The sequence below is a fragment of the Alligator sinensis genome, unplaced genomic scaffold (genome assembly GCF_000455745.1).
Source record: "Alligator sinensis unplaced genomic scaffold, ASM45574v1 scaffold860_1, whole genome shotgun sequence".
NCBI lineage: Eukaryota > Metazoa > Chordata > Crocodylia > Alligatoridae > Alligator > Alligator sinensis.
The window spans coordinates 677,287-705,100 of NW_005841923.1; the positions used below are offsets into that span (position 1 = coordinate 677,287).

General features: G+C 36.2%; 1 protein-coding gene across 1 annotated transcript; it reads left to right on the plus strand.

Moving 5' to 3' along the window:
- Positions 1-4,121: 4,121 nt before the first annotated feature.
- Positions 4,122-27,795, plus strand: LOC102386823 (25-hydroxycholesterol 7-alpha-hydroxylase). The gene is made up of 6 exons (XM_006019133.3): positions 4,122-4,246; positions 6,170-6,306; positions 15,597-16,193; positions 16,627-16,833; positions 22,935-23,113; positions 27,346-27,795. Exons 1-6 carry the CDS (start codon positions 4,122-4,124, stop codon positions 27,640-27,642), a joined length of 1,542 nt encoding a protein of 513 aa, XP_006019195.1. The 3' UTR covers positions 27,643-27,795.
- The last annotated feature ends 19 nt before the right edge of the window (positions 27,796-27,814 follow it).

A 27,814-nucleotide genomic window follows, 5' to 3' on the forward strand; every position in this document is an offset into this window, starting at 1 on the left:
GGGGGGGGGCTTTTCCCTAAATAAAATGCCTTTTCGTGGCATTTTTCTCTGTATTAAAAAAACAAATACTTTTCAGCTGCAAGAAATTTTCATTTTCAACAAAAAGTTGACATTTTCCATGTAAGATCATTGAAATATATTTATCCACTGAAGATTGATTTTTTTTCTAACTACTCCTTAAATCTAATTTTGCTATAAAATTCTCTTTGTGAGCCAGATAAACTATCCTCCATTTAGTGTGCATGTGGGCTAAGTTTGTTTATTCCTATCTACCTATTAAGTCCTGTTCAGAAATGAGTACTGGACTTGTTGTACAGGTTTTGTTCCTCTTTTTTCATTTCTATTTTAAAACATGAATTTAGTGATCATTGAAAGGTGGAAGGTCAGCATCAGAGAAAAGTGAAATCCCTTATGTAGGTACACGTACAGTCTGCTTGGCAGCAGTACAAGTCTCCTCAAATGCATTGCTGTTCCTCCGTGTAGTTGTGGAGGGAGAACTTCTCACTTCGATAAATGAGAAAGCTGAGCGGTTTCTATATCTGCTAAGAAATGACCTGTTCTAATCAGTTTTCTTCAACTAAGCCTCCAAGTAGTCATCAGACAGAAACAACATCTGGTCATTATCACCCCAGGATGTATTTAAGCTGGCGATTCAAAGGTAAAAGTTTGCATATTCCCATACTAAGCCTCTCATCTGTTCAGTTCCACAGGGAATACTTTTTAATATAGAGTATGTTCAACCTGGGAAATTTAGAGCTTCTAGAGATCATCAAGGCAAATAATCTGGTTGTTTTTTTTAAAGGAGTAGGTAATTTTATGAGCATATAGAGAATTTATGATTTTGACATGCTATGCCAATATTATAAAAAAGTCAAAACTTACACTTCAGAGTAAAGTCAGCCTTACCTTTGTCTAACTATTTTATTTTTATGGTGTGCATTATTTCCAAATTGTTATGAGGGTCAAGTGTTTTTCATGGTACAAATGAAAATGTGCGTGACCAAGCTAGGGTTTTTTATGCTTGTTCTACCATCTGAAGTCTGAAGTATTGGCTCTAGCACCCCAAAAGACACCAATAAGGCATACCAAATTTCTGTTCCAGTATGGCAGTTCTTTCTGGAACTTCCTAGCTCTCCTTTATGTCATGTATTCTGTTTTTGCTTCTCTGTTATGGATAATAACAAATTCATGCTTTGTCACTACAGCAACACGGGACTCATTCTAACAAGCTAAGAGATGAAGAGTTGTTCTTCATTTTCTTTCTTCCTTTTCCTTCATTTATTTCCTGCTTTCCCGTTTCTTCCCCTCATATCTATCTAGGAATTAATTGCATATCCCTACAGATGAATACACTGTATTTTGAAAAACACCCCATCAGCTGGTATATAATAGAGAAGGTTCATTACCGGATAGTTGTTAAGAGACACATTAAAAAAGTCTGGTGAACTAGTTGGAAGGAATAAGTATCCTCTCTAAGTTTACTTGATAAGGCACCTAACATTATAGTTTCTAGATCTAAATATTGTAGGGGTCTGCAACTGCTTAATCAAAAAAAAAAAAAGGAGAGGGGAAAAGGAGACCCTTACTAGCCTCCCACTGTCCATAATTTCTTGCAGTCTCTCTTTTTTAATGCAATAAGACACTCCAGACACTACATTTCTGGGGATTACCTTTCTGGGGGTTGAAGCCTTTGGCCTCATTCTTCTCATCACAGTCAAAGTGTTCATAAGCCCCTAGAAACACACTGCCTGTCATGTCTTGCTGTTTAAATATTGTGATAGAGCCTGTGAATAACTGCAAACTGTTTTGACATGTCCATAATAGCTTTTGTTCTACATCTGTACCAATACATTGCCTTTTCTAAAAACGCATCATTGCTTGCTTTTATTTTGCTATTATATTAATACTTTGATCACAAGTGCTAGGGCCAGGAATAACTTATCCACCAGGAAATCAAATCAACCTTTAAATCAGTAGCTTTACATTTTCTGGCAATGCTATTTTAGGAAGTGAAAAGTCCCTCTCCATGACAAGCAATATTATTAGGCCTTTATCGGATGCTTTTTTTTTCCCCCTCAGTGAAAGTTGCTCAGGAGTATTCTATTGAATCACTGGTACCCTGCAGAGTGACATTTTCATGTGGGGCTTTTTCAGTTGTTCTTTGTGCAGTGAAGGTTGTGTTAACACCAGATGCCAATCACACACAACCAGTGGATTTGCAAGATTATAGGACAGGAAAAAAGATGAAGGTTAAGCACAGGGCACAATAGAGATTACTTATGGTAATGAATTATATAATTTTTCTAGACAGATCTGGATTAATGTTTATCCCAGGCAAGAGATTACTATATGTCTGATTCTAGTTGTAAACAGACATTATTAAACAGAAGGTTTATGCTCATGAAATGCTACTATGGGTGTTAAAGCACTTATGATTTATTACGTGCAAAGAGAAAAATTAACCTGTTCATCTGCTATATGACTAAATACACTGTGGGTTTTTTGCATACATTGAAAAGGCATCTGCTGTTTTAGCAAACAAATAGCTACTTAAATGGGACAAATTTTCCTCATCTTTATACCCATGCAACCCATAGACTTCAGTATGATTGTATGGGTGTAATTATGAAAAGAATCACCAGTTTTATAAGGATGGAATAGCTTGTAAGCAGAGTTATCCATTGGCAAAATATAAGATTAGGTGTTTTGTTTTTCTTTTGAATAACAATAATAAAAAAAGTTTACATTCACAGAACATAATGAATAATGACCCATCATGGACGTTCCAAATACTCTTGTTTTATTAACTCTAAAAGTTAATATTTGGATGACTTAGCACTTCCAGTTCTTTTAAAAATATATTTTTAAAATTTACTTTTGATTTTTAACATAATGTTTCAAGTCCATTTTCCTTCTCTGTTTGATAGCATCCCTTCTGGTCAGCATGATTGCAACATATGTGTCGCCATCACATTTTGTATTATATGTTGCAGTAGCAGTTAAATAATCACAACTTGTTCAATGATTTCTTTGGGGGGCCAGGGGGAGCGACAGAGAGGGAACCTCTTAATATAAAACAAGGACATTAAGCATATTCTAAAACATGGCTGCTTTCATGTAACAACCACAATTACCTGAAATTGAAGAACTAGTTGCTTTTCAGATTAAAAAACCTCAATTCTCATAATACATGTGCGTTAAGATAAATGTGTTTTGTCTCATACTTTTTAAATTGTCCAGTCCCTTTATAAGCTGTGAATGGTACTGTTAGCATAGGTTTCACATCCCTCTTAACTAATCTTTATAATTATAGATTGTGCTAAATGTGTTTTTAATGTTTTACAAAATAAGATTTACTTATGCTTGTGGATAACTTGACTTGCCTAATTAGGCTTTTCCAGTAAATCAGGTTACTCAGGTATAAAGCAGAATCAGTCTGTAAATCTGTGTTGAGGATTTTGATTACAAAGGCTGATGGATACTGTACAAATTGTATTGGCTAGATTATGGTATTAAGATCCGAATTGCCTTGTACATGGTAATGCAGATCCTATCAGTACCAGCAAAAACTCTGAAAAATAAGAATAAAAAGTTTTGTTTTACACAAACTGCAGTCTAAACCACCTATTTTCCTCATATAATTTTATTGGATACTGACCAGCCTAACTTTGATTTTTGTAATATTTTATAAAGGCTGAAAAATGTGAATTATGTATTAAAAGCTGGGGGAAAATAATTAAACAAGTAGTGTTTTTGGAGGTGTTTATCCTGGTTATTACAAGTCATGTTAATGCAGCCTATCATTTCTAAGTCATATGCACTCTGATATATACCTCAAATCTTTGCTACAGATCAGATCAGTTTAGAGAAGCCCAAAGTGGGTGTATTATACTACTTAAAAGTTTGTGCAGCGAAGCATTATATTTTGGGAGACTATAAAATATATATTGCACTCTATTCCCTTTGCTATACAGCACAGATATCTGTAAGTCATTAAGGTGACCTCCATCTTCTAAGGAGAAGTAAAGATAGAAATGAAGACACATTTCTGTTATCAGTCTACTGTGGGTCGTAAGTTGAAGTAGCGTTATATTTTCCTTTGAAATACTCATAGCCTTGACATGGTGTTTAACAGTGTTAAGCTTATTGCTGCTGAGCTAAACATGTCTGAAGCAAACGATGACCCTCACGTCTTTGTGATAGCAAAATGTCTCCCTGATGTGATCCCACAGACTTGGAGCATTAAGTTAATTTTCCCCTGGATTTCTGAGCTGCGTCCTTTTTACCCCGCGGAAGCCTTGTGAAGAATACAGCTTTTGACCGAATGACAGAGCATGGAGGGTGAAATTAGATGCATTAAATTAAAATATGACAAAAAGCCTATCTAAATATTTGTCACAATGTTACTTATGCAATTTAGTGCCCATCTCAGGAAGTGAAAGCAGGCCACTGCTGGGATTTAAAAGCCTTCTCCCCCTTTCTTCCCCCCCCACAAAAATGGTAAATGATTCTTTGCAAGCTTTGAGAGGATAATTGAGTGGATAGTGTCGACTGTCATAGTTCTAGGTTTGGGAATCCCTCGGTCTAATCTCAGATTAGTTCTTTTTTTTTAGTTTCATTCTACATAGAAAAGTTTGCAATGATGCATTCTGTATCCAGAGCCATTTTTGTGCCACTGGAACGAATAATGCTGTCATTGACTGCTAGAAGTTCTATTATACATTTATTAAAGCATAGAAGGAAAAAAACCCACCTCCAAATAATTATATTATCCAGTGTTTACATTCAGGCAATGAAATGTATTTTCCAGTTTGTAGTACAGCATTTTTTAGAGAAAAATAACAAGAAAATAATATTTTACATGGAGGTAAACATGTTCAACTAGTATTAAATATAGGAAAAAAATCAAATCATGTAACTTATTTGTGTGCATTCATCTTTAATAATAACTTCAAGCTACTTTTTAAGGGATGATAATAATTGATTTCTTTCATTTGTATGCATTTATCAAAAGAAGCAGCTTTAATTAAAGACAAAGAGTTGAATAACATTAACTGTTGCCTTAATCTTTTTCTTTTGGATTTTCTATTATACTGGTTAATGGGAAAATGAGGAACTATCATAGGGTTAATCCAGCTACATATAAATCCATGCTGTGTATGATAGTAGTAAAGCTTGTGATCCCTTGATCTTTGATTAGATCCAAGCTAGTAAATATATTGTGATTAATCAGAATGAGTTGTTCTGCATGTACTATAAGTCACCTTCACAGATGGGATGTAGCATCAGAGTTGCTCCTGAATATTTGTTTTAATCCTTCCTAGAACAGACTTGTTTCATGTTATCATATATTAAATCACAATCAGGAAGCTAAATATCAGTACTAAGGAAAGAAATGTGAACTGGAGTTAGGAATAAGAGAATAGGCCATTGCGAAAGCAAGGATGGAAAGAAGGAAGGAAGGAAGATTTAAAATATTTATTTGCTATCCTAAAACAAAGTAAAGAAAACTCTGCATTTTCTCCTTGGTTAGCGCATAGTTACTTTTATATAAAAAAGCAGTTTTAAACTATGTGAATTTCAGGTTCACTAGAAGAAAAATAACTGCAGGTAAAATCACACTAAATATTATGTTAAGAATGTTTTTCCTATTATTATTTTTTAAATAAATGGTTATTAAGAAATATAACATTTTGGGGCGGAGGTAAAGTGAGACATTTAAAACATTATCTCTAACACTGTCTTCCTCCTAATTAACTAAATCCATCCTAATTGCCTCCTGATATAGTTTACTTTGACATGCAAAATATTGAGAAGGAAAGGAATCTTGCTGAGACATTTTCTGTACTACATGAAACAGGATTTTCTGTAAAATGAAGATTTCACTTGATCTTATATCACTTTAGGATAATGACTAAAAGATACTGGGTTATTAACAAAAGCACCTCCATTTCTCTCTCTCATTTCTTATAATCATTATACTGAACCTTTTTTTGCACAGAGGTATGATTATATTTAACCTGCCAACATATATGAAGAACTTTCTTCTCAGTACTTTAGAAGAGAGAATGATATATAGTAGGTTTAAATATAATCTGGTATATATGTATAACATATAAATTGTTATCATGCCCAGATTAATCCCTGATTTTCTAAATTTTTTTTTCAGGAAAGCTGGGGAGCCTCCATTAATAAATGGTTGGATACCTTTCCTTGGAAAGGCTTTGAGTTTTATGAAAGCTCCTTCAACCTTCTTATTGTCTCAGCAACGAAAATTTGGAGATGTTTTCACTATACACCTTGCTGGTGAGAAGCATTTTACTATTTCTCTGAAATTTCTATCAATGAAATTAAAGATTGGTAATTTTATTTTTATTAATTTAAATGTTTCTCTATATTTGTTTTAATCATGATGTTTAGTAAAGCACTTACAAATGAAAATGACTTAGCTATCAGAACGTTGTTTCTAATATATGAAAAAGATATGAACCATAATAACTATAATTATGTTTAGGGGTGAGTATAGGTATAAGCTGTCTGTCAATAATATACACATATGTTCTGCCAGTCTATCTATCTATATTTATATGGGATATATATAATATGGATTGTGTTCCCTAAAAAAGTATAAACTAATATCATCCTGGGAGAAAAATATTAGATCAGATAAAGAAAACACTAAAAAAGTATAGAATATATTGTTATCTATTTTTTTCAAGAGAATTAACAGGAACTGAATGAAGGAAGAGCCACCTGAAGTCATTCATATGATCAGGACTGGAACTTCAAAACTTCCTGCTTCCTAATCCACCACAATTATTTTATATACTGAAAATGGCATTATAATTAAATCCAATATAACTTCAAGACATTATATAGATACTGTATTAACTTGCATCCACTAAAAGTCACAGTTTTCATTTTAAAACTTTGATTTACACGAATGCAGGATTGGGGCTATTTAATAGGCCTTTCCATCTCTAACTACTGAAATCCTAGTTCAAATGATCAGTTTTACAGTTGCATCAGTTACTACATTTAGAATGAATGCTCTCTCATTTTTTTCCACTATTCCCATATTTCTTGGGAGTCTCAGATCAAAATATGAATCTAAGGAAGTCTGTTCCACAGAAGAGAGACATTTTTTTTTTATATAGTTAATATGTAAAGTAAAAGCCACATTTTTCAGCCAGTTTAAAGTTATCAGAATGCAAACCGAGTACTTATTTTAATTTTTTCTCCCTGCAACAAAAATTGCTTAACTCTTCAGTATTACAGATTTACGAGCTATTAGTTATATAATTTTATTCATTCCTTTTATTATTTTGAAACTAAAAGGAATTATAGGTTTTTCATCTAACAAGTGACTATAGCACATGCGCAGAAGCTACTTTTGATAAAAATCTGTATTGTTATTTATAAACTTTCACAAGCCACACAACAGCAGCTTATTTTGAATGCAAATTAATATTAGTAACTCAAAAGAAGACAATCTGAAATAATACTCTCATAAAGTTGGGTACAGTTGTATTTAAAAACCTGCAGTGTGTCAGTGGAGCATTTGTCTCTCTTTCCTTATATACGTTGTACTTATAAGAAAAGGTTTATTGATTTAATTTTCTTATTAAAGTAATCTGTTAAATTAACAAATCCTATATCAATGTGATGGATCAAAGATAAAATTTTGCTTAGCTTCTCATTCCAGTGTATTTAAGGAAGCCTTCACTGATTAATCCAGTATGATCTTAATATAGCGAAGTAATGGGTTATAAACATTATTTCATTCTTACTCTGGGAAATCCTAGGTTTTGTGAATTGATGTCATACCCATGCTATTATGGTAACCTTACCTTTTGTAATTCAGTATCAAGACCATTAAATACAGAGAGTTCAGTAAGGAGAAACAGTAGCACATCCTTGGCTTAAAAAAGCTTAGTTGGTACCTCATGTTTCAGATACCAAGATATGCACAGAATTCCATGATAACTTAGTGATTTGACAAAGATGATGTTTGTATGTGCAGCAAACAGAACATCCCCTGTTGTATATGTACTATCATTACTTTCCCCCCGTGGTGTGTGACTAAAGGTCCTGTCAAAAAATTCTATCAATATATATTGTTCTAATTATTGGTTCTAAAACTAGTTCATTTGGAAAATGTGGAACGATGCTTGGAGTTTCTGGCATTGCCCCGTACCGGTAATGCGATTTCGCTGATTGTACTTTCCCATGTGATGAGCAAATGATTGTCATCCCGAAAAGTCTCAAGGGACATAGATGTCATCTTAATAAAGAAATTAAAAAGCACATCTTTCTATGAGAAACAATGTAAATTCCTGACCTGTCGCAGAAAATAGTTCTCTAATTGGTTTTGTGTGGTGGTGCAGCAGAATCGTTTTCCCCAAACGTCATACCAGCGAAGCACTACTGTACATCATTGTCAACAGTTCAGCAAAATCTTCCTAATAAGAGGACGATTACGTAAATGCGATAGTCTTTAAAAAAAAAAAAGAGTGAGGGAGAGTTGTTTCTATATGATAGTGCTTGCAGACCCAACCTTTTCACTACATAAGGATAAAGAACAGATAGACAGCTAGGTAAAAACTTTAAGAACCTTGGAAAGTCTTTTTCACTGTTTCTCATAAGACATGGTATACCTTTTCCAATACATTATTAGAAATGATACTGGGTACTATAGCAGAATGTTTATGACTATTCTAGCTCAAGTTGTTTTTTTTTTAATTATCTGCATCTTACAGATTTTATGCTAAGCACATTTAGTCTTTTTAAAACACTCATAGTAAACTTAAAAAAAAAAAGTAATGATTTACATAAATGCCACTAAAACTCCCTTTTTTCAATTAAAAAGTAATTTAATTCAGCTCCTTTTGACATTACGGCCCACTGCAGATATTATTGTAATAACATACATTCATGATACATCACATGAAGCTCTTGCCTGTTGAAATTGTCATTAAAACAACTAGAGTACATTATTAGAGATATTTCTTACCGTCATACAAATATTGACTTCAATATTCACTAACTGTTGGTAATTTTCATAACTTTTACAACAATCTTTTATTTAGAGAAGATTGCATTAGCTATGGTGATCATAGACATGTGCAGCAGTGGCTAGAATAAAAGCTGAAAGAATGAAAAAAGTAGTACAGTTTTGTCCATACATAGATATGTAAAAAAATTAATAAATCTGAGAGCTTTTTATAGGAATAAGAAAAAAAATAGCTATTTTGATTTGTTTCTATGCTATTCAATAAACAGTTGACTTGTCTTCTTACACTATAGGGAGATTTAGCATGCTTTTACTCTATGCTCATGTCTTTTCAAATGTTTCTGAAAAAGGAATTGTAGTGCCCACCAACATTGCTGAAGAGCTAAGGATTTCATTAAACTGTCCCAGAACAGCAGGTTTTTATGCAAATGATTCTAATCTTAAAAACTTGCTGATCTAGAAAGCTTATAGTATGATATGTTGTACTTTTTGCCAGATTTGGCAATTAGCTTATCAAGCTAATCAAATAGATGTTCTGGTGAGTCCCAAGGTTTTGATCTGTTCCTTTAAAGACACCCGAATACCTAAGGATCCTGAGTACCTAAAGATAACTAATGTGAGATAGCATTTTTGGAATTACACATACTTAAGATGTTAAATAACAACTTGAAAAACATAGGAAAGGACTGCATATGTCAGTGCTTGTTTCCACCAGTACACAGACAGTGACAGTACTCTATAGAAGTGAGCTCAACAGGGAATGAAATTACTTAAAAGAAACACTTAAGTATGATCCCTCTGTTTACAAAACATAATTGAAAGATTTTTTTTCTAAGTGATTGCTTTTAGATTTTAAGACTACTGAGGCTTTCATGTTGGTAGAGAAAATATTGTGACATGATTTCACCATGTAATGCAAAATCATAATTGACAATATGTTACAGTACAGAACACATTGGTAAACATGTGTAGCCACGTAGTTCAATGTACAAGTAGGACTGTAATCACTGAAAGATCCACTAACAAGTCACACTTCAGTCATTTGTAACTGCAGCTAGCGATGCTAGATTTCAGTTTTTACTAAGTAAAGCGATCTAAAATATTAGAATAATTGGGTTCTACAGTTGGTTTCATGTTCTCTATTGGAAGTACTTAAATAATCTGCACAATTTTCACAAACCAGCATACTTTGCTTTCCCTATTTACAGGTTAATCCTTCCTTGTTAAAACTCCAAAAAGAGAGCAATTGAGACACTTTATTGTATGTGTTTCTATAAATTGTTGACTTGCCTGTGATGTAGTTTGGAAACTGAATTTGACTTTGCAAAATAAATTTTCTCTTGGCATTTATTTTTTATCTGGGCATTTTTTTTTAATCAATTGGAAACATATAAGACTAACAGAGTTGATGATCTGTGACACTGTCAAAGATTCTAAACTAATCATTTTCTTTCAGAACTTTGCAATTATGCTAACAGTGAGTACTGATATAAGACTATTTATTAAAATAGTTTTGTTTGCTTAAGGAATCATTTGCTTAAAACCATTTTGCTTATTTAAAAAAAATATAGGAATTGATAAGTGTTTTGCTAAATGTCTGATTAAAGATCACAAAGAAACTCATATTTTGCATCTGAAATAAGCAGATGGTGGACAGATGGTTTAAATTAATATTAATTAAAAAATCTTAACTTAAATTGTTTACCCTGTAAACTCAAAGTTGGAAAGCCAGTTAACATCTTCAGGGTTAATAGCATTCCAAATCTACTTATTAAAAATCACTCCAAAGGGCTTTATTTCCAGCCTTTCATCACAAGGATGAGAACCTTGTGATAAAGTACCTTGAGGATGGAGTGAGTAGAGTGCAAAGGGGCATTACGTCTAGGTCTTTAACATAGGTGTGGAAGGATTTTGAAGAGACGGGCACTGAAAATGCATTTTATGTTCTGCACTCTACAAGGCAGACCTCATTCTAGCAGTCAGAATAATAATTGGGAATAAGAATACCTGGGTTCAACTCCTCCTCTAAATTATTTTACATTAAAGCATACTAGGAGCATCTCAAAACACTCGAGATACCATTGACAAAGACATTGGAACAAATTCTATATTGATGTATGCTTTGTGCAACCTCATTCTTTTCAGTGGGATTGCATTGGATGTAATCAGGGAAAAATATGCCAGTTATAATTATTGGGGCCAATAAAAGTGGTCCATATATCCATGTTTACTGTGCAGATATATGTATTTACAGTCATAATAAGAAATAATTATGCTATCTCAGATATGTGGTATGTGGTAACTAATAATACTTGTTAACACCTTTAGCACAGGGCTCAGAGCATCAGTCAGAGGGCCAAATTATGTCTGTTGAAGGATGTTCCAAGCATTAAACAGGGCAGAATTAGGCCTCAGCTGCTGCAAGCTTTGTTCCTTTGTTCTTGTTTTATAGTTAGAATATTTTACATTTTAATGGTACTATTTTTTTCCTAATGAGTGCCCCCACAATTTATGAATTGGAAACCTATACTGTAAATGACTTCTTAGATCACCAATGAATGACTAGCCATTTACCCACATATTTTCTTCACTAATGGTAGCTAATAGGGCAGTGCGAAGCGTTGGTCACTGATTCAATTCAGCCGAGATTCAGCCTGATTCAGTGGCCGAATCTTCGATTCCAAATGTAATCAGGAGACCCTTTAACCTCTTTGAATTGAGTCAGAATCCTCTGAATCAGTTCAGAGAAATTTGGAAAGATTTGACGATTTGGCCATAGACACAGCTTTAAATGTTTTTTCTACATACCTCAAGGTACCAGGCGGCTCGTGAATGCTGAGATGGGGGGTGATGGAGCATCCCACAGGAGCGTGGGGGAGTCCTAAGCATGCTCAGCAGCAGACCCGGAAGTAGACCAGAAGCACTTCCAGTCCACTTCTGGGTCTACTGGGGATTACACTGAGGGCCCCCTGTGCCCCCTTGCCGGCTCAGCGACTGGTGCCTCCTGGGTCTGCGGGGGCACCTGGGGCTCCCCCATGGACGATCACTGAGTCAGGAGGTGTGGGGGGTGCCCCCACGTGCTTGGCGGTGGACCCAGAAGTGGACCAGAGGTACTTCAGGTCCACTTATGGGTTTGCCGCTGAGCACACAAGGGAGGGGGGTGGGCCCTGCGCTCCTGTGGGACACTCCATCCACCCCAACATCGCAGCACTCATGAGCCATACCTGGTACCTCAAGGTATGTAGAAAAAATATTTAAAGCTATGTCAATGGCCAAATCCCTGATTCTCTGAATCAGCATTGAATCTTCAGATTTGGATTCAGCTGAATCGAATCAGGACAGTGATACAAATCAATAAATTGAATCACTGTCCCCAATTTGGTTTGAATCCAAATCCGAATTGAATACAGCCTGTTTTGCACACCCCTAGTAGCTAATAAAAACTTTAGAGGTTAAGATGTTGGCAAACTTATCTTAAAAACATATAACACAATAATACAAAAATAACACTGCTTGGTATCTGTTTTTCTCCAGTATTATTATCAGTGGTTCAGTATTGTCTCCTTCAGTTAAGTATCTAGAAAGGCATCCAACTTAGGTTCAAGAGTACATAACAGTTGAGTTTCAGACACAAGGAGGTTGATCCAAAGAAAGCAGTTAGGTGACTAGGCTCCCTATACAGTGCATTGGGACAACAGCTAATGTAGGATTTTGGAAAGAGGGGCGAGGGCAGTCAGGATTGGGCCCTTGGCCTTAGGGCCTGGCAGTACATAGCAGGCATGACTGTGGCAGAAACAGACCCTCAGCTCCTATGGGTAGATGGCAAGAGGGGTGAAGGAATTGAAGTCAGATACGATCACATCACCAAATTTCCTCCTGCTTCCCACCCCCCGTCACATGTGCATAGGAATATTGGAGCAACCCATACAAACCCATATGCTAATGGGAAGTTGCCTCGAGTTAGCTGATAGGAAACTCCGACTAGTTGCAAACATTACCTTTTTTCTGATTTAGGTGGCCGTCATTCCAGCCCTGAGCCCCAAGCCCCATGCATCCCAGCTGGGCAGCAGCCCCAGTCCCAACCCTGCCCAATTCCCTCCCTTCCTCCTTCCCTCAATCCCCCCTCCCCTCACCATCAGACTTACCTATGGGAGCAGCTCTCCAGGCTGCCTGGCAGCCTGGTGCATGCGTGAGTGTACACATATGTATGCCACTCCCTGCCTGACTACCCTTCTCCTGCTCCCCTCAGCCCCTTGCAGGCTGGAACTCAAGTGGAAAATAGCATGTTTCTCTGTTAACTTGAAAAATCTGCATTTTTCTCAGTTAAAGGGAAAATCTGCATTTTTCCCAGTTTTTCCATGGGAAACAGAAAACCCGGATCCCTGGAGGTGATACAATCATTTGGCCACATTCAAGTGCCCTCAGTAATGTTTGGCATGCTGGGAAGCATGTGGGAGTATCTCCAGCCTTCTGGCCTCAGCCAGTACAGGTTTCTCCTTACCTTCCCCAACCAAAGAGTGAACATGAGTTCCACTTGCTAATGGTCCAGTCTATGCATTTTAGAGAAACCTGCATAATTTGGGTTTTTTGACTGTCTGTACTTAAGCTCTGAGTTCAGAATGTGTCTGAATTCTCATTCTTCCCTGAAGCTTGGCTGCTGCCTTCCCTTCAAAGATCCATGGCCCAGAATCATCTTCTGAAGAAAGTGAGAAGACCTCACTATTTGTGAAACAAAGAGTAGGAGTTGATGGTACCACCCCCCCCACCCTTTATATAAGAGAATAGCTGTTAGGAAGGAGAGACCTGGGTTTTAGGCCTTTCTGAGCCTTACAGGTTTCAAAGCCAGATCTCCCAACTCCCAGGACATAGCCATATCCTCTAGGCTTAGAAAATCATGGGAAAGGGGAGAAGACAGGGAAGATTCTTCATCCTTTTTTTTTTAACCTGTGGCATTAGGTAGCTAAAAACACAAGGCTCATTGAGCCAGGACAGGAAGCAGGCACCTGAGTCTGTAGCTTATTGATTAGCATGCCTACTGGTACAGATTTGAATGCATTCAGGTTGAGGAGGGTCTTAAAACCCAAGGCTCCCACTTTCTGGGTGAGTGCTTTAACCACAAGCCTCTTTTAAGGTGAGCTCTGCATCTAGCCTTAACAATGTCTGTAGTTGTGCTTTGTGTTAGGCCTAAAGTATTTGTGGGTATTAGGCTTGCTTCAGACACACCTGCCATAATGATTCCTTCCAGAGGTTTAGATCCTGATCTTCCAGATTTTGGATCACAGTGGATTTCAAGCAGCATCTAGATGCCTAGGACACTTCTACACATGAACATACTTGCGTATCTGACTTCCACCTAGGTCCCATTTTATGTGCTTAAAGTGCCTTTCTGGACTTTTCTGGCACTAATATTGGCTACTTTTAGTTGTGGGTGGCAGTAAAGTAAAATCAAGATAGCTTAGCATATTTTCCAAATACACAGTAGTGTAACTAAGGGGGAGGGGTAATTGGGGCAGCAGCTCTGGGCACCAGCTTTGTGTGGGGGGAACAAAAACAGCTGCTGCTGCAACAGTGGCTGATGGCACCACAATAGTTAGCACAGCAGAAGTCAGCACTCTCCCAGGGGCCACACATCTGGCACACATGTGGAGCTGCAAACACCCCCTTGTTTTAACATGATACCACATTGCCCTTCAAGATATATTTTTTTTAAATAAACCACATGGGAAATGTATTGATATTATAATAAAGCTGCTTCAGCCTGTTATATGAAAAGGCAGTATAGAAGAACACAATATAATTAAAAGGTATTTTAGGTACCATGTTTTTTCTTTAAGTTATGGAAAACATCTGAGGCTTTGCTCCTGGGATGAGACTCAAGACATGTGGCCTCTGTTCCATGTAAAACCCCAAGGACTTCAGGGTGATCTGGGAATGTATGCAGAACTCATTACAGAACAAAAGCCTTCATTTTTAGAACTAATCATTTGGGCCCTTTGGTTTCTTCATCTGATAAGCGAGCATATTCCCCACTGCAGTCTTTCTGAAAGTATTCTCCATTTTTATAGAATGATTTACTTGTTCCTTTTTGCCCTTAAGAGATGTATAGTTTTAAAAGTATTATGTTAAGCCATATTGCATTTTCCTAAGTTAAACCAGTTTAGTAAATGTTTCTTATGATTCCAGAGTGCCCTATTTATATGTATATATCACCCTTCATTTTTGTCAAAATAATAGATCAGTCTGCACTTGAACAGCCCTGTTCTGGTTTTACGAGTTCAATAAAAACATGCAGGTGAAATCTTCATCCTCCACAAAAATTCATTACTGATTTTTTCTAACTAAATACATATTGTAATTTCTCCCTTTTTTCTTTTACAAATAATTTTAGGGGCTTTCAATGTGACTTAGAGAAAATAAATATTCTCTGAAGTTAAATTCAAGCCTTAGGGAAAAGTAATATTCTCTGAAGTTAATGTTGAATTTGATTTTTTTAGTGATTGTTTTTTCAAAAGTGTTAAAAAGCATATATGTATATATATATATATATATATATATATATATTTTTTTTATCTCTTCTCTCCAGGTAGATACTATACCTTTTTCATGGACCCATTCCAATTTGTTTATATTACACGAAATAGCAAGCAACTTGGATTTCAAGAATTTGCAGATAAAATGATATGCAGAACTTTTGACGTCCCATCTGTATTGAGTACAAAATTCCCGGAAATGAATGAAAACCTGCATAGAATATACCAATACCTACAAGGGAAGTCTTTGGACACACTTTCAGAAGACATGATGAAAAATCTCCAACAAATATTTGAAAGGAAATGCTCACAAGCAACAGATTGGGAAGCAGAAAAAATGTACAAGTTCTGCTGCTCTGTAATGTTTGAAGCCAGTTTTATAACACTATATGGAAGAGTTCCTGCTGCAGATGGCCACAAAGTTATTAGTGAAATCAGAGACAAATTTACAAAGTTTGATGCCAACTTTCCCTATTTAGCTTTAGGCATACCAGTTGAGTTGCTAGGAGCTACCAAGAAGGTTCGGAAGGAGCTTATACATCATTTTTCATATCAGAATATGACAAAATGGCTGGGAGGGTCTGAAGTGATCCAAGCCAGAAAAGATCTATTTGAGAAATATGAGCTGCTCACAGTTTATGACAAAGCAGGTAGGAAACTTATGAAAGATTGCTTGTCTGAAATAAAATAATTTACTATAGACCTTTGAAATAAAAAGGCAAAATGGCGACCTTGAATTTTTTTTTTATGTTCTTTCTAATTGGCTAATGATAAAATGTTTTACTCTGAAACAACCCTCTATGATAATTGATTTTTTTTTTTTTGCTGAGGTGGTAAAACAAGATACTTAATGGTGATAATGAGAAAGATTATAACTGAGCTGCATTTACTTCCCCCCCCCCCCATTACATTTCAAACTCTTCTCATTAAGCAGAAAATTAGACTTCAGAAGCCTATTGGTCCTCATTAGCATTCACTGATCCTTGGCTGGGTCTGTGTCCTAACATCTTTTAATTAGCACACTGCAAATCTAATCAGTGTAATAAACGCTATTAATCTTCCTTTTCACTTATTTTCTCCCAGCACATCATTTTACCTTCTTGTGGGCCTCTGTGGCAAACACAATTCCAGCTACATTCTGGGCCATGTATTATCTTCTGCGGCACCCAGAAGCTCTTGCAGTGGTGCGTGACGAAATTGACCATTTGCTGCAGTCAACAGGTCAAAAGAAAGGGCCTAGATATAACATCCACCTCACCAGAGAACAATTGGACAACCTGGTCTACCTAGGTAATTTATTTTTATCTCTTATGAAGAAAAGAGGGTATCTCTCTGCAAACTCAGTTTATCACTCATTTCTGTTTACTGAGAAGGTGGAGGACACAGCTGCTTAATTGACATAATAACACCCATTTACATCAATTATAAATTATGTAGTTTATAGCTGTAGATACACTCATTGCATGTAAACATTAGAGCCTAGGTAATTAACTATGCAAGGTATGCAAAAGGCTAAATCGAAGCTTTGCAATTATTTGAAAAAAAGTTTATGCCTATTAAGTTGTTTGATTCTGAGCATCTGCCTAAGTGTTAATGCATTTCAAATACTTCTGTACTGAATTACCAAGGAAGACCCTTTTCCAAAATGCAAGCTGGCAGGGAAATCAGTGTATGCACCAAACGTAATTTGTTAATTTCCAAAAATAATTTTAGTCTTTTAGACTTTACAAAGGGAGTTGTTTTTAAATCAGACTCAGGTATGTGACAGCTAACTACATTCAAAGGGCAGTGTTTTACAAACAGGCACCAGTTTTTCTTTGTCGTAGCATTTCAAGGCTTCATTTATGCATATAAGACTCCTGGCAGATAAGTAAGAGATAACAATGTCTTTCACTTCTACCTCACTGACCCAAATGTGACACAAGTTAGTAGAGACGGAGTTTTATTTCCAGTAGCTGGACTGGCCTTTCCTAATATCATCTGATGCTTGGTATTCATGTCCTAGAACACAAGTAACTGCATCACAAATCCTAAGAGGGGAGATTTCCAGAGGCACAGATGGTAGTTAAGACATATAATTCGTGCATCTAAGAAATATCTACCCCCCTCTCTAGAAATACAAATCTCCATTGACACGGGTTGGCAGTATCCACAGAATGGACAACAACTGAATAAGAGTGTAGAAACTGAGATTCCATTGAAGTTAATGGAGCTGCTTTTCTGCTTAAAACTGAGCATGTGCATAAGAGCTTTACTAGATCAGAGCCTAAATTGCCTTTCCACTCTTCTGAAAAGCTAATATTGGGATTTCATTGGCAGGGTAGTTTGAGGAAAATGTACATTGTAGTTGCCCATGCTTTGCTTGTTTTGTATGCAAAGAAAGACCTTTGTTCTCCAGGACCATCAGTATATGCCACATATCACAAGCATCGTATTCATGTTTTTAAAGTCTAAGTTGATTATTATAGAACAAGAATAAAACTGCACTTGTTTTCTCAACTTTTAGCACAGATCTAAGGCAGCTATAATACTATACATGGGCCTAGAATGTGGTTCCAGAGTCACTGGATGCTTGGGTTGAAGAATTATGTAATGGAGAGAGACCATTTTGATGTACAAGAGGTGGGCAGGATTATTCTAAGTCAATATCCACAAAATATTTGACTATCCAGTGATGTAATGCATCACACCAAGATTAGCAGGCAAATAGAAAAAGTTACTAGACAAAGAAGTTAGAAGCATGAATAGGACCATGGCCAGTTTATTTGGAAGGGAAAACTGGGTGGTATGCTGCAAAAAAAAAACTATTAAGAGAAGATAACGGAAAATGGAATGATAATCATGTTGAGCCTGGTATCCTTTTCTTGAGTTTAAAATGTATATCCATATTGCATTTTGCTTAGCCTTTTAAAAATTATACACTATTCAGTAACATTGGGGTTTTGTGAAGTTGCTATTTCATGATTTGCGTCCAGTGCCATTAAGGATCAAACAAATGCGAGTACCTCACTAAAAACATCTGGTGCAAAATGGAGTGATGTGAACAGTTTAAAACATTAAATATATCATCCAAATTAATGTTCCTTGAAATTTTAAAGTCCTTGAGTAATGTTTGATTCACATGTTGTGAGGAAAGCACCTGACCCTACTCACACAGCATTTTTGTTAATTTTTATTATCACATTCAACTGAATGAGATATGAACAGAAGCTAGATTTCAGTTGTTTAGCACTTTAGTTATAATTCCACAAAATTATAGCAGGGAAAAATATCCACTACAACTAAGTGTATTAAATTCACATTTTAATGAAAGGGACACGAGGCTAATATGTATGGGAGGAGTTTGACTTTTATAGCCAAATTTCCCAGTGACTGGACTGGCCATTTTGTATACGAAAGAAACACAGGATAAAACTTGTTCTATAGACTTAGAATACTTTAATCAGTCTACCTGAGAACATCGGAGTTTTTCCATCTCATATGTAAGCCAGAGACAGGAATTTGTCTCTCTGTTCCAAATCAGTAAGACAGACCAGGAAGGTTTATAATGGCATTTTGGAATTATGATGTTCCCATTTTAAATGTTCTGGTTCCTCAAATACTAAAACTGCAAGAAAGCCTACATTGCTTCCTTAAAGTTTGGAGAACAAGAATTACTGCAACTTGTCCCAAAAGCAACAACATATTTATGGTCAAAATAGTCTAGTCTATGGAACAGTATTGCTTCTGAATCATAAGTTTAGGTTTCCAATTAAAAACTGGGAAATGTTACTATATGATGGGTCGGATTTATTTCTTTTCCAGAGATTTCTGGAACATCACATTATCCCTTTTTGTCTACCTAAGACTTCTCCAGGATCCAGTATGTGCTTATTTGCATGAGCACAATAACATACATTATTAGTTATTATGACTCGCAATGGAGCTTTAAGATAGTAAACGATACATGAGAATGGTCTGTCAGTTTTTATGGCTATAACTGAAATGCAAAGGGTAAAGCAGAAATGCATTTAACACACATTTAATTCAAACCCTCCTTATTTAGTACATTTTATAATGTTTGTATTCATTCATATTGTCAAGCATTCTTGCCTCAGGGCATCACTGAATTCCAGATATTTGCTTCTAAAGAAACACTGTTAAAAAAACAAACAAACTGTGCATGAAAAGGTAGAAAACCTAAAAGTAACATAGTACAAGAAAAAAAGGCCATAGTGTTGGTGATAAACACAAACAAAAATGTAGGTTTGAATGGAAAAAATAAAACTATTGCTTCATATGTGCTGGTCACTACTGCTCAGTTCTTAGTAAGCCACAAATCTGCTTGTTTCAGATATTATCATTTGTGCTGGCACACGGTAGTGCATAGAGTAAATTATCACCAAAAATATTTGCATTTTCAATAGCTATTTTTCTACAATACACTTTAATAATTATAGGGCCCTACTACCAGCTAAATGTTAGTATAAAATTAACAGTCCTTTATGCACAATAAGTTTTATAAAACATTTACAGATAGAGATCATGTTTAATTAAAATTAACTTGCATATGAAAGCCAAATGCACTAATCATTCACAATGACCTTTTATTACCTGCAGTCCCTTGTTTTGGCTGGATGATTGACAGCTTGCTGTTTGGCTACCATGTTGTATTTCAGCTGACAAGACTTTTCATTTTAACTCAATTTGCCTGCCTATCACAAGCTGGTGGCAGGCCAGGCTCAAGTCACCCAGCTTTGCCTCAGCAGCTTGCTCTATTTCTCATTAGTACGCATTTATTCAGTGGAAATTGGAAGACAAATGCTTGAAGGCATGTGAACTAAGTATAGCAAATTAGGTTTAAAGACTGAATATTTATAAGTATATTGAAACAGTTTTAAAAAAAAATCTAGAATGAATTGAAAGCTGAGTGCTAGCTTTGGTATAAGAGAAATGAAGACAGAAGTGGGAGGATTCTAAGAATAACAATACTATGAGATCTCTCTCTCTGTATAGAAAATACGTCAAATCTCTCTAACAACACCTTATCAAATAACAGCCTGGCTTCTCCTTTATGTAGTGCTCGTACAATGAAGTTCAGCATCTCGTGTGTGTAAGAAAGGGAAAAAAATGAGGGTCATGTTCATTTGCTGCTTGGTTATCCCTTGGTATGCTTTAAATTGCCTTGTTTGTTCGGCACTAGCACAGAAACAGATGTTGCTCTACCGTGCTGGATAATTTACTGTACCTCATGGTGCAGAATGGAAGGCCTCCCAAGCTACCCAGCTGGTCTGTCAGTAGCAATGGCTGGTGTCTGCTGAACTATGACAACTGCAAGTAAAGGCTGCAGTTTTATTGTGCAGTTGTCATTCTCCTCAATGTATAGCTCCAGCCTTCACACTGTTTGTAGAAAGCTGAGTGGCTATTTTTTTAACGTTAGCCTGCAAACCCATATAAGCTCCATTCTCCTTTGTTGATCATAATGTGACTCATTACTTTTGTCATCTAATGATTATCGGCATGATCGCTCAGAGCTAGAGCCAAGCTCGCCTTCCACTCATAACTGGTACTGGAAGGTAAAACAGATTTGTCACTTATGATCTGACCGCTAAGCCACACTTTGTGCTCCATTATTGTGATTAACTTCTGCATAAGATATGCTTGCCCAATTGTCATTTGTGATACTGCAATGGGCACAGACTGCCATGTTTCCTGGGAGAATGTCAGCCAATAGGATGTGACCGTGTTGCTCATGTTGTTAAATGTAAACCTGCTATTTCACGGCAGCAGTCCTATAATTATTTTGCTCTTCTTATTTTCCTCCTTATTAGATTTCTTGGGTGAATGGTGTTGCTACATATGTCAGCTACCATTTTCAAATTATAGACTAAAATGGTGTTATAAGCTAAGGTTGAAGACAACATAAGAGTAGAGCCTGGACCTTTTCTTTGTACCATGTAAAGTTTTGTTGCCAGAGTGCTGCCATTTGAAATCTATCGTGTCAGGTGCCTTGTGGCTATCCGCAGCAGAGGCCATATTCTGGAACCAGAGTTCTTTTCTGGCTTCGTCACCAACAAGCCGATTTGACTCTGCCTGATTATAGTAACGAAGGCAGTCCAAAAGAATATGCACAGACTCACTGTACGTCACATTGAATCACAGCGCTGGCCACACAAAGCTGACCGCAGCCTCATTTCTTTAGACAAATGCACGCTTAAGGAAAAACCTCCTGCGAGAAAGCATCCAAGGCCACTTTATTTGCTATGCATGCTGTACCAGATTTAATTTTTAGTGAAAGAACGGTTGTTATTATGTTTTTCAGCTGTATCTGTGCTATGAAGCTACTGTCTTTAGTAAACTAACCTTTGGGTGCATGGGTTACAGTGCCTTGCTGCACACTTACAGAGGGTTTATTTTATGTTGCCAAACATAAATACAGTCATAAAGGCATTATCATGTGCAAATGAAACTATTTTAAGCTATTTTTCACACTGATGATTAGAAGGAATCAAGTCACATATTATAGCACCCATACATGCTGGTGGAAAAATAGTCAGTTTTGATTACAAAGTGAGAGATGCAGCCCTAGACAGGAGCTACATGCTGATATGCATGCTATCAGAATGATTTATGCAAATTATGCATATTATTCCCAAAGGAATTCCTCCTCAAACTGCCAGGATAAATTGCCGGAAATTAGCCATAAAATCTGTCGTGCTAGGAGCAAAAGGTGAAGGCCACTGGGAAAGCAAGGACATTCAGCTTCTGGAGCCTTCCAGGAGATGATGATGATAAAAATCTTGTTTTCCATAACACTGAGAAAAAGATGTGGGCTTTTTTCCCTTGATTGATTAAATGTGTTTTCTTTGTTACAAATTACTAGGCAGATAAAGAATCATTTCATTCTCTCTGAAAATATTAGAAATGATGATTGGGGCACCATATCTTGCTTAAAGGGGAAAAATACCTCAAAATTACTCCATTATTAACAAGTTAAATGATTTTCTAATATACAAGCCTGCCATTACAACCAACAGGTTTCAAAGGGAATGCTAGCTGGCTCTTTGGAGGCTTTGACTGGTATTTGCCTGCAACCTCCAAAATGTGAGTAAATACATAAAGCATTCAACTCTTTCAATTGTGTGTGTTTGCAGCATGCCTGAGTAAGGGCTTTCCACCCAAAGTTCACTACAGCCTACAAGATTTCTCAGAACTATCAGTGAGAATTTATGTCTAAAGATTCAGAATTGCAGCTTTGCCCCCAGCGCTCCGGGAATGTTTATTACCTCCTCATGTTGTTTAATTTGTGATTTTTCCCCCCATTTCCTAGACCTGTAGAGATTCAACAGCTGCACCCACCCAGCCATCTTCCATATTTTCATGCTTCTTTCCCCCTCTTTGTTTGAATGCAGAGAGTGCTGTAAATGAGAGTTTACGAATGTCCTCATCTTCCATCAATCTTCGCCTCTGCCAAGAGGATTTTATTCTCAAGCTTGATGGGAATCAGGAAGCCAGTTTAAGGAAAGGAGACTTTGTAGCCCTTTACCCTCCCACTTTGCACATGGACCCTGAGGTCTACGAAGATCCTAAGGTAAACATTCAGCTGGTGCTACTCATCATACTTCAGGCACATTGCAGCATTCAGGCCTTTTGTGATAGTTTTTTAGTGCTGTTCTTTCTTGTGGAACAAATCTTCCTATTTTCAGATATATTTTCTAGGGCCCTGTAGGTCAAAGGATTCATGGCTTGAAGAGAGAAATATGGTGATGAGAATGACTGCTATTGCTTTCAAAGGAAATGACAATTGCACATTGACTACCATAAACTTTAGGCTAAATGTGGGTTTTGTTTGGCAGTGGATCATTTGATACCCAAGGAGGGCTGAATAATGAAAGGTGGTTTAAATAGCAAATAATGTGGGCCATTTAGCTAAGTGTCCCCAAAGCGTCATTGACTCTCTAAAGCTCTATAATAGCAGTGTCTTACTTGAACCGTATGCTTTTTCACCTCTCTTCATGGGGATTCACCCCTTCTTGGTCAATTAGTATGGTGTTGTGAACTTGAGATTGTAAAGCTGTTGCTCTGCAGTGATGCTCTGAGGGTAATTGTGTCATCTCCTTGTATTTTTTTCTGAAGCTCGAGTTAATGAATATCAAAGACTGGAAATTAATCCACCCTGGCTCAGCCTTAATACGGTTTCAGAAGTTCACCACCTGCATGCAAATTGAATAGTCGTACTCTCCCGTAGATTTTACTGAAGCATTGTTGTTACTAGTGTAGAGTGCCATATAGAAACTGAGATTCCACAAAATAAGACCATCAAATGCCTCAAGCATCGTACAGAGGTATTGGTTTATAATTAAATCATTTTCCACTTCCCATTTCTAAGCAAGTGATCAATTTTCAATAATATTAGTTTGATTCTTGCTAAAAAAAAGTTGTGATGCATTATAAATCATAGTTAAACTTCAAAATGAATATTATATTTCTTCATATTTTTTAGAAAACTATGACTTGAATGAAATGCAAGACCAACTTTAGAAACACAGCTTCTGGAATTTTTGTTTCTAGGAAAATTTAAGAATAAAAATGTGCAAATCTGAGAATAGGACTCTCATATCCTTTTCATGTTTGGATAGTATCCTGTTGCAGAATTCATTGGGACTAGTTGTGGAATAAAGTGCTACTCAGCAGGATTAAGGGCATTGAAAGCCTGGCCTAAAGAACTGATAAATAGAAGATTGGCCACAAATTTAAACACTGTAACTATGGAAATAGAAAATGGCGCTCAGGAAAAAAACATATCTTAGTTTTCCTTTCATACAAGAAAAGAAAAGTAAGGTTATGTATAAGTATTTTTTAAATTATTCAAAGGTTTACTAGTATGTAATGTTTTAATTAAAATCTAACACTCATGAATAACTTTTTGCAGTGTCTTTATTGTGTAGAATGTTTTAATGTCAAAAGTCCATTTCTCTATGTGGATTCCCATTCAGAGGCTGTCTAGGGAGCAGTTGAGTACCTCCCATGCCAAATAATTGTCAAGAGGTTAGCATGTAATTGTGTATAGAGTGTATTTGTTCAGTATTGCTCTGTTTAGTTTTCGTAATATGGCTTTCATTCGGATACTTTGCCATATTGATGCTAAATGAGCGATCCACACATTGCAAACCACTTTGATTTCAACATATGGACCTTCTTGAAAAGTGAAAAAATAACTGTTCTGCCTTGTTCTTGAATATTCAGTGTACTTTAAACAATATCTACTGTGCATCAGATGGAGACAGATTCAGTGTTATGACAGAGCAAGATTGGGTTTGCCGTATATTTAATGGACATGCTGGGTTGAAAAGGTGTCCTGGGAAAATGGGCAGCTTAGTGGACTGGGTTGGTAACATCAAGTTGCCTCTGAAGACTTAATAGTACAGGCTACAACTAGAATGAACATAAATGTAACCAGCTATCTCCTTTATCACGTCTCACAGCCTAAGAAAATGAACAATAATACGTAGGCAAGTGACCTTCTAAATCTTAAATGAGCCTAAGCCTCAGAAGTAAGCAAGGGAATCCCATGTAATAAAATATCAAATAAAGAATTCTATATCATAACTTCCCAGACTGAGAGGAAAGCTTAAATTCAGTCACATGAGTTTGCTTACTTCAGGTAGAGCTGTCAAGTTGGACAGCCCTACAGTGAGAATTTTACCTCTTGTTTGTACTTTTTCTCACTTATCCCACCAATACAGAAAAAAGTAAACCCTACTCTATTAGCAACAATTTTCCTTAAAACTATCTCTTTGCCCAGACAACCCAAGAAAACCAACCCAAATTTCTGAGATTTATAGGCACACACCTGGATATCACACCATTATTTGTACTACCTGTTTGGCTGCAGTTTTGTGGTATTTAAATGTTTCCTCTTTTTCTAGACCTGATACAGCAGTTATCTTATCCATTTCAGGCTTGAGATGGCTCACAAGGAATACCAAGAAAGTACTGGCCTGTTATAGTATGCATACCTAGATCTTTGATCTCAGGAGAGGCAGTGCTTTAGAATATATGTAATTGGATAGCTAGATTTTAAGGCTATTACATTTTGTGCATAAGAAGACCAACAGTTTTTTTCTATATTAGTAGGATGTGTATATTAAAATGTGGGGTTTTTTAATATCATATTTTGGGTTTTCAGTTTTTACTGGGTTATTTCAAATTGAAAAAAAAATTAACAAAAAATTAGCACAGTTCTTTTTTGCTGTGATTTTCAGAGAGGTCAAAGCTTTGATTTTTTTAAGTACAAATTGGCATTTTAACTGTATTAGGCAACTTGAAAAATCCAAGTCTGTATCCTTTAGAAAAGTAACTGCCCAACCTTTAGCTTGTGAAGTTACATATCCTTGTCTGTTATGTTCTTGTTAACACAATATGCAGAACTTCTCTTGGACCGTTTTGCTTCCCACCATCTCTACTTCTTGCTTAAGATTTTTAATTTTCCTGACAGCCAAGAAGTCCTGTGGACTACAGTACAAAAGCCTCTGATCTGAGGGGTAGGAAATGAACAAGTCATTGGGAGACTTGAATCATCTACCATCATTGATGATTAAGATGGTCAAGGAAGCATTCATTATGTTTTTCTCTATAGGCTAAGCATTATACAGGAGAGAGAGAAAATGTAGTGTGATTTATTTTTTTTTACATTTTTATTAAAATATCATATTTATCATTAACTTTGCTCTTTTGTGTAGAGCAAATGTTTGTGGATTGTCAAAGATGCGCTGTGGTCAGGAGTAAGCCCTTTATATCTTTTATCAATATTTCTATTAACTAAGATGGTTTCTGTCTGACTGACTTGTTCCTATCCATCTCTCAATAGCTTGCACTATAGCAAATGTATTCAAAGCAGGACAAATGCTAATGAGTGACCATAAGCAGGAAGTGTTTTGTCATTTTCATTCAAAGCGTGCATGATGATTTCATAAGTGGTTTAATTCACCATGGACTAAGCTAGGATTGCCAAATCTCCTTCATTCACAAACAGGAGTTAGCTCTAAATGATGACCCCGATATTAAAAGTGAAAAAAGGCTATTAAATTGATGGAACCTAAGTTACAAGCTAAAATAGCTGGGCAAAATGTTACAAGGTCCTGCACTTGAAAAATGCTTGCTGTTATGACACCCATTAGATTTTTGTCTTGCATTGCACACATCTTTTTCTATGCCAAGATACTGAAATTCAGATGTGAGGAAGTCATGCAGCAACTACCTTCAACTGACAGAAAAACTGATAGGATCTTATCAGGATTGCTTCCTGAACAGTCCACACCACTGGAGGAAAGGGGTAGATTGAGCCTCCCTTTGCCAGAAAGAACAAGATCAATATAATGCATTAATTTATGGGCAGTGGAAGAATTTGGTAGGTTACTGTTATGAATAATAGGTGTAGTACCTTATGTATGTATGATGCTTTACCAAACACATTTATCCTTCTGTTATGATTTGTTATCTCTGTCTCAAAACATTCATAGTGTAATTACACTACATACAAAGTGAGTATTCAGGTGGATGAGATATGACAGTTTAGTGAAGAAGAGCTAAGCAAAACACTGGGTTTTTTAGGAGTGTTTTTGGGGAGGGGGTAGGGAATGACAGTGGTTTTGAAAGTTGATAAACTCATTTTAAAGGAGTAAAGAAATGAAGTTGATGGCTCCTTGGCTTAGCTTTTGAACTTATTTCAGGGTTCTAGACACATCGACACACCCTCTTTCAAATGAAGCAGCTGATATAACTGCTCCATTAATTTTTACAGTCTTTCTCTTTTATTTTCAGGAGTATAAGTTTGATCGGTACATAGAAAATGGCAAGAAGAAAACTACCTTCTTCAAAAGGGGAAGAAAGCTGAAATATTTTCTGATGCCTTTTGGCTCTGGAAGCACCAAGTGTCCTGGAAGGTTCTTTGCAGTTAATGAAATTAAGTTGTTTCTTATTTTATTTGCAACTCATTTTGATGCAGAAATAGTGGAAAATAAGAACCTAGGATTTGACAACAATCGTATGGGGCTTGGTATTCTCTTGCCAGACTCTGATATTGCCTTTCGCTACAAGCTGAAGTCTTTGGAAAAGTAAGCTATTGTAGATTTAACACTAATCTAGATTTTTGCTTTATTTTTTCATTCTGAATTTTCTTTGTATATTTTTTCTCGTTCTGGTTTCATCTCAGTAAGAGAAATTGAATAATGATTACCACTTAAGGGCTGGAGGATCACATCCACATACACCAGTAGAAAAGAGCAGGAAT